This window comes from Dysidea avara, chromosome 2, assembly GCF_963678975.1.
Source record: "Dysidea avara chromosome 2, odDysAvar1.4, whole genome shotgun sequence".
Classification (NCBI taxonomy): domain Eukaryota; kingdom Metazoa; phylum Porifera; class Demospongiae; order Dictyoceratida; family Dysideidae; genus Dysidea; species Dysidea avara.
The window spans coordinates 11,755,286-11,763,498 of record NC_089273.1 but is presented as its reverse complement, the minus strand read 5'-3'; the positions used below and the strand labels follow the sequence as shown (position 1 = coordinate 11,763,498).

The 8,213-nt window shown below is 36.1% G+C and overlaps 1 protein-coding gene across 1 annotated transcript; it reads right to left on the bottom strand.

Moving 5' to 3' along the window:
- Window positions 1-2,099: 2,099 nt before the first annotated feature.
- Window positions 2,100-7,872, bottom strand: LOC136243248 (uncharacterized). Its single transcript, XM_066034768.1, has 2 exons — window positions 6,767-7,872; window positions 2,100-2,278 (listed from the first exon to the last, which is right to left on the bottom strand). The coding sequence occupies exons 1-2, from the start codon at window positions 7,825-7,827 to the stop codon at window positions 2,185-2,187; spliced, it is 1,155 nt and encodes a 384-aa protein (XP_065890840.1). The 5' UTR covers window positions 7,828-7,872; the 3' UTR covers window positions 2,100-2,184.
- Window positions 7,873-8,213: the final 341 nt, after the last annotated feature.

Genomic DNA, 8,213 nt, shown 5'->3' with positions numbered 1-8,213 from the left:
GAAGAAGTTACCTTGTAGAGAGTTCAGTTACAAAGAAACCACCATGTAGAGACTTCAGCTACAAACAAATCACCCTGTAGAGAGATCAGCTAGAAGAAGTTATCTTGTAGATAGTTCAGCTACAAACAAATCACCCTGTAGAGAGATCAGCTAGAAGATGTTACCTTGTAGATAATTCAGCTACAAACAAATCACCCTGTAGAAAGATCAGCTAGAAGAAGTTACCTTGTAGAGAGTTCAGCTACAAACAAACCATTCTGTGAAGAGCTCAGCTGTAACAAATCACCTGTACAGAATTCAGCTACAAACAAATCACCCTGTAGAAAGATCAGCTAGAAGAAGTCACCTTGTAGAGAGTTCAGTTACAAACAAATCTCCCTGTAGAGAGATCAGCTAGAAGAAGTTTCCTTGTAGAGAGTTCAGCTACAAACAAATCACCCTGTAGAAAGATCAGCTAGAAGAAGTCACTTTGTAGAGAGTTCAGTTACAAAGAAACCACCATGCACCATGTAGAGAGTTCAGCTATAAACTAGTGACCCTGTAGAGACATCAGCTAGAAGAAGTTACCTTGTAGAGAGTTCAGCTACAAAGAAACCATTCTGTAAAGAACTCAGCTGCAAACAAATCACCTGTACAGAATTCAGCTACAAACAAATCACCCTGTAGAAAGATCAGTTAGAAGAAGTTACCTTGTAGAGAGTTCAGTTACAAAGAAACCACCATGTAGAGACTTCAGCTACAAACAAATCACCCTGTAGAGAGATCAGCTAGAAGAAGTTATCTTGTAGATAGTTCAGCTACAAACAAATCACCCTGTAGAGAGATCAGCTAGAAGATGTTACCTTGTAGATAATTCAGCTACAAACAAATCACCCTGTAGAAAGATCAGCTAGAAGAAGTTACCTTGTAGAGAGTTCAGCTACAAACAAACCATTCTGTGAAGAGCTCAGCTGTAACAAATCACCTGTACAGAATTCAGCTACAAACAAATCACCCTGTAGAAAGATCAGCTAGAAGAAGTTACCTTGTAGAGAGTTCAGCTACAAAGAAACCATTCTGTAAAGAGCTCAGCTGCACACAAATCACCTGTACAGAATTCAGCTACAAACAAATCACCCTGTAGAAAGATCAGCTAGAAGAAGTTACCTTGTAGATAGTTTAGCTACAAACAAATCACCCTGTATAGAGATCAGCTAGAAGAAGTTACCTTGTAGATCGTTCAGCTACAAACAAATCACCCTGTATAGAGATCAGCTAGAAGAAGTTACCTTGTAGATCGTTCAGCTACAAACAATTCACCCTGTAGAGAGAGCAGCTAGAAGAAGTCACTTTGTAGAGTGTTCAGTTACAAAGAAACCACCATGGAGAGTTCTGTGATAAATATATGTATTATATATATATATATAATTTGTACATTTACTGATAAAGTCAGAAATATTTAAAGTACATCTGCTTCATCTTTCTTCTTCCTGTGACAAAGAAAAAAAAGATAGGTTAAAAAAATCCCAAAGCCGGCCTATTGGGGTATACAAATACAAAAAGAAGTGAAATCTAATCCAAAACAGCCAAGCTGTAAAAAAAAGAGTGTGGCCCTCAAAAAGGCTAAGGTGAAAAAAGATGTGAAATCCAAGGTGGCGGCCAAGAAATGGCTGTGATGGTAGTTTAATGGTAAACATTTTAATAACGACAATTCAGGTGAATTTTGTGCCAAGACCAAGCGGCACCAAATTCATCTGAATTGTCGTTATTAAAATTTTTACCATTAACCTACCATCACAGCCATTTCTTGGCCGCCACCTTGGATTTCACATCTTTTTCACCATAGCCTTTTTGAGGGCCGCACTCTTTTTTTACAGCTTGGCTGTTTTGGATTAGATTAAATTTACTTGAACAATAATAATTGTTGACTTTTTAAGTTAATTAGTTCAGAAGCCTACAGGCAAACCCTTAGAACCACCCCTCACTATTAGAAACATTGTCTGTGAATATAATAAAATAATGAAACTTACAGTAATGCTATACATGTGTAGTTTATGTACAGTATGTTCAGTAGGAAGAGTATACTAGGTAATATAATGTTACAATAATACTACAGCTAGTACATGTGTATATAATATAAATGGCTACTGTAAGTTACTATGTGTTCATACCACTCACTACTGTAATATGTGCACATGATCAGTCCTAAATTTTATTCATCACTTCTATGAAAGAGTCATGATACTGAATGTACCTTTCATCATCAGACTCTGGATTATCTGGTGTATCTTGATCAGATCTGTAAAAATAATTATAAGTGCGTCCATGTAAATAAATCAGCTATACACGGTATTGTTCATTTCACCAGTTTAAATTGTTCCCTTTTTTAACATTCTCATAGAATATCAGAGACCATACTTTTAGTTTATTGATACATTGACTTAGAATTAAACACATTTTCTAAGTAATTGGAAACAGTAGGAATGGAATCCAAACTGAAATGAAAGAAAATGGTCAATCTTAATTATATTCTAGTAGAAAAATCTCACATCATGGCCACTCTTTACTATATAAATAAATTATGTCATGTAGTCCTGTTCATTTATCAGATGACCTTCATGCTCTCGTTGTATATGATGACAATATCCAAGCACTTCCAAGAAATCTATGGTGTACTTCGATGATAATGTGAGGACATCTATACTACTCAAGTCACATGTGTTATACATTAATTACACAATTTCAATACTATAGTATAATATCTGGGAATCTGGGACCATAACAGATTTTCATTGAGGAGAAAACCTTAAAGCTAGTGTTCTTAGCTTGGGGCATACTTTACATGACCAAGGTAGTCTGGAAATAATATTAATGAGATATTGTAGTATAGGAATTATCATAAGTAGTTTCAAGATTTGATAGTGAGTCACACATGTAGAGATCTGATAACCCTCAGCTGCTGACAGATTATGGATATCAAATAGTTGAACATCTACTACATACACAATTCCATGGATGATTTTTAAAGTAATACTTTGTTCCATTTATATTACAACATTATGTCTTAAGAGTAGTCATGAAATAGGTATCAGCATTAGTGATCCAAACGCATCTGCAAATTCTCAAACTGAAGTGAAAAACTTTAATGATGCTTTCCGTAAATTTCCTCAGTCCTATTTTCTTATAAAAATAGTATCTAATCCAAAACAGTCAAGCTGTAAAAAAAGGGTTCGGCCGTCAGAAAGGCTATGGTGAAAAAAGATGTGAAATCCAAGGTGGCGGCCAAGAAATGGCTGTGATGATAGGTTAATGGTAAAAATTTTAATAACGACAACTCGGTGCTGTTTAATACAGCTTGGCTGTTTTGGATTAAATATCACTTCTTTTTGTATTTGTATACCCCAAAGCCGGCCTATGGCCGGCTTTAGGGCTTTTTTAACTTTCTTTACCACATGAAGAAGAAAAAGATGAAGGAGATTTTAAATACTTTAACTAATTCAGATTTTATCAGTAAATGTACAAATTATATAATCCATACATTTATTACATGTAAATTATTCCCTACATATAACTGGTTTGCAGCTGAACTCTCTACTCGGTGATTGGAAATGTAGCTGAACTCTACAGGGTGATTTGCTTGTAGATGAACTCTCTACAGGATTCTCTCTACAGGGTGACTTGTTTCTAGCTGAACTCTCTGCAGGGTTATCTGTTTGTAGTTGAACTCTCTACAGGTTGATTTGTTTGTAACTGAACTCTATACTGGGTAATTTTATGTTTGTAGCTGAACTCTCTACAAGGTGATCTGTTTCTTACTGATCTCTCTACAGGGTTACTGTGTCTCTAATGGTGATTTGCTTTTGTAGCTGAACACACTACAGGCTGATCGTTCTAGCTGATCTCTCTACATGGTGACTTGTTTGTAGCTGAACTACATGTATCTGCAGGGTGATTTGTTTGTAGCTGAACTCTCTACAAGGTGATCCTTCTAGCTGAACTCTCTACAAGGTAACTTCTTCTAGCTGATCTTTCTACAGGGCGATTTGTTTGTAGCTGAATTCTCTACAGGGTGATTTGTTTGCAGCTGACCTCTAGATGGTAGTTTCTTTGTAGTTGAACTCTCTACAATGTGACTTCTAGCTGAACTACCTACAGGATGACTTGTTTGTGGCTGAATTCTCTACAGGGTGATTTGTTTGCAGCTGAACTCTCTACATGATGTAGCTGAACTCTCTACAAGGTACCTCTTCTAGCTGATTTTTCTACAGGGTGAATTGTTTGTAGTTAAACTCTGTACAGGGTGATCTGTTCGTAGCTGAACTCTCTACAGGGTGGTTTGTTTGCAGCTGAACTCTCTACACGATGGTTTCTTTGTAGCTGAATTCTCTACAAGGTAACTTCTTCTAGCTGATCTCTCTACAGGGTGACTTGTTTGTAGCTAAATTCTCTACAGGGTGATTTATTTGCAGCTGAACTCTCTACAAGGTGACTTCTTCTAGCTGAACTCTCTACAGGTTTATCTTTTCGTAGCTGAACTCTCTGCATGATGGTTTCTTTGTAGCTGAGCTCTCTCCAAGGTGACTTCTTCTAGCTGATCTCTCTACAGGGTGATTTGTTTGCAGCTGAACTCTCTACATGGCAGTTTCTTTGTGACTGAACTCTCTACAAGGTGACTTCTTCTAGCTGATCTCTCTAAAGGGTGATTTGTTTGTAGCTGAGCTCTCTATATATACAGGATGACTTGTATCTAGCTGAACTCTCTACAGGGTGATCTGTTCGTAGCTGATCACTGTATAGGGTGATTTGTTTGTTTGTTTAGCTGAACTCTCTACATGGTGATCTGTTTGTAGCTGAACTCTGTATAGGGTGATTTGTTTGCAACTGAACTCTCTACACGGTGGTTTCTTTGTCTCTAGAAGGTAACCTGAACTTCTTACATGGTAGTTTCTTTGTAGCTGAACTCTCTACAAGGTGACTTCTTCTAGCTGATCTCTCTACAGGGTGATTTGTTTATAGGTGAACTCTCTACAGGGTGACTTGCCTGTAGCTGAATTGTCTATCAGATTAACTTTTTGTAGCTGAATTGTCTATCACATTAACTGTTTGTAGCTGAATTGTCTATCAGATTAACTGTTTGTAGCTGAATTGTCTATCAGATTAACTGTTTGTAGCTGAATTCCCTACAGAATAACTTATAATTCTATAATGGAGTAAGTTATAAACGTAGCTGAATGCTCTATTAGGGTGACTGTTCTATTAGAGTATCTCGATCTCGCATTTGCTACACGTAGTTGCCTTTCGAATCATAACTCAGTGGTTTGTAATCTGATTCTTCTGTACACTTGCAAGGACTTTCTATGATGATTATTCCAGCTACATACTGATTTTCAGCTCATTGCTCTAAGGGGTTTGCCTGGTAGACGTAAAAACTAATAGTTTTTTTTTTCATAAAAATCGATCGCGTAATTTTGACACAGGTTGGGTTTTGTGTCATATCTCCTTGGTCTTTATCTCGATTCCTTTCAAACCACAAAAAGGCACTCCTATACGATGGTTGCTCCATCTACATATCAATTTTCAACTCATTCTTCCAAGGGGTTTACCCTGTAGTCATGACAGACCTTCGACCTTATTTTACGACCATAACTGGTCATAACTCCGTGAATGTTCATCGGATTCTTACCAAAGTTGGTACTAATATCCGCCTTAATGCACCCTTTAAGTGTGCCAAATTTCATCCCAATCCTAGTATGCACTCGCGTTTTATGGCGGATTTTGCGAAGTGTGCGAAATTAAGATGAAGAAGAATAAGAAGAAAAGAAATTAAAACGAGCTTTTGTTCGCTCGTATCTCGGAAATGGCTAGAGCGATTTTCTTCACATTTGGTATGTAGACTCCCCTAACTGGCCGGCACTTCTCTAGCCAATTTGGTTCCAATCGGATAAGGAATCAGAGAACTACATAGATGTGAAAATTGCGTTTTCTTTCTTCCTGTTAATATACTCACTGTGTGGCGCGCCGGCTTCTTGGGCCGCACGACACACTACTGTGTATATTGATCCTGTAATGGCGTTTATAAATACTCTATTAATGTAGCTGTGACTGCTCTATGAAAATACATTTGACTGCTCTATTAAAGTACATTTGACTGCTCTATTAGAGTATCTCAATCTTTAAAGATTTTGTATATACCTTTGTTCTGCCTTTGTTGATAACACTTCAAAAGTAAGTTTTCCTTGTTAGTTATACGGTATTTCATTGATTTTGTCTTTTCTATATATGTTGTGCTCATAAACTTCGATAGTTTAGTGTTCCTGCATGCTGCAGGTTCAAATGTCTGAGGGGTTTTCAGAACCCTAGAAAATCCCTTTCCTATGCCAATGATGAAACTTTATATTTTGGGCCTATAGATATCTTCTATAATTACATTGTAATAGTTTGGTGTTTATAATGAAGCCGTAAAAGTGGCCATTAGGGTAATGTTTCCGTAAAGCATGCATAAAATTAATTTTGACCATTTTCTTCCTTCTCAGTTTTGCATTTTCACTTTTCATTTCAACTGTTGCCAAATTCTGATGTTCAGTTGTGTGTGTGACTAACTAGTATATAGAATTATATTTATAACCCCATCACAATTCATGCATAGATTTTTTTCCTGACATAATATATAATAGTAAGGTACAAATTATTGAGCTGCTGTTTTATGTGATATTGACAATAATGGCTACAACATGAATAATCAGGTATTTGTATATCATTATGCAGTCACATAGTTATGCTAACTTACATTTCACGAATAGTAGCATTATTCCTCATATTATCATCGACAACAACACCATACTCCCTCATCGGTACCTCAACATTGTTGTTGGTAGCCTGAGGTGTTGGCTTGAAGTATTTCATAAATTTTTTGATATTCTTTCTGTGAATTAGCATTATCAATCCAATAAAACTGACCAATGGAAATAGAACAGTAACTGTTAACAGTAAATCTAAGCCAGAGTCATCAATAAGTGGGATCATTGCAATGAAAGTAACTGATACTAAAACCAATCCATCAAACAAGTTGAGTGTTTTATTTACATATGGTTTCTGCACAAAATGTATTAAAGCAAATACAGCACTTACAGCAAGCATTAAATACTGTATTGTGTTGTTGTTAGAGAAATTGGAAATAAAGATTGCAATGATTACCAGTCGACATATCATGTAATAAGCTGCAAAGAAACGACATTTGTCTTTGTAACATCCTTGAAACTGATCTAGTAATGGTTTTATTCTGATGAAGTTGATCTTACGGTTAAGAAATGGTTCAAGCAAAAGCAGAAGTGGAAGTCCAATTACAATTGATATTGTACACAATATTGCCACAATAGCATATGGTAAATGACGACCCTGAAAGTAGTCAATATCAGGTGACAAGTATGTTTTAACTTGAACTGTATTTCCAATTGTAAATTTCAATGGTCGCACTATTAGTAATGAGGTTGTTGCCACAGAAGTGTAGGATAGCAGCAAAAGAAAACAAATAACATGAATAATTCCCCTACTCACTAGTGATGAAAACTTGCATGATATCCGTGCTGATAAGCAGATCATTGCTAAAATGAATGTGACAGCTAATGGATGGATATAATGAATGAACTGTTGGTCAATTCCACTCATATTTTGTATTAAGCAAAACTTTCCCAGAAATTGTGGTGTGACTTTAGCAATACTGGACACAATGCTAACAGTTGTAAATAATCCTGGTGTTGTGTATAAACTTTGGTTGAGTATAATATCAACTATACTGTAATAGTACGTAATAGCATATAAATAACCAATCCCAATTCTATAGTACATCATAGCAAAGACGGCAATAACCAGAGTTATCCAGTATATAACTGATAAAATGACCACAAGAAGTAGTTGAAAAGTTGTACAATTGTCAACACTTACAGAATCAAATGAAAGAGTATACCCTTTTTTACAGCTACCACAAGCAGTACCAGATCGTTGTGAATTACACTGATTTGCTCTGACTGGTGAAAGTTTAAAAAATCCATTAGCTGTTTTACAACAAGTAAAATTACAGTAACTATTGGGACAAATTGTCACTGTAGCTTTATCATTAACTTCACCAAACCAGTAACCTCTTTTGATAGATGATGTACTACCAGAACAAGACACAATATCACTATCACTGTAGCATACACATGTTTGTGTTATATCATCATAGTGAAAACCAGGGT

Coding starts and splice junctions, on each gene's coding strand:
- LOC136243248 (XM_066034768.1), bottom strand. CDS start 7,827: ATGATGTACTATAGAATTGGGATTGGTTATTTATATGCTATTACGTAC. Junction 2,279..6,766: donor AATGCTACTATTCGTGAAAT/GTAAGTTAGCAT, acceptor TTATTTTTACAG/ATCTGATCAAGATACACCAG.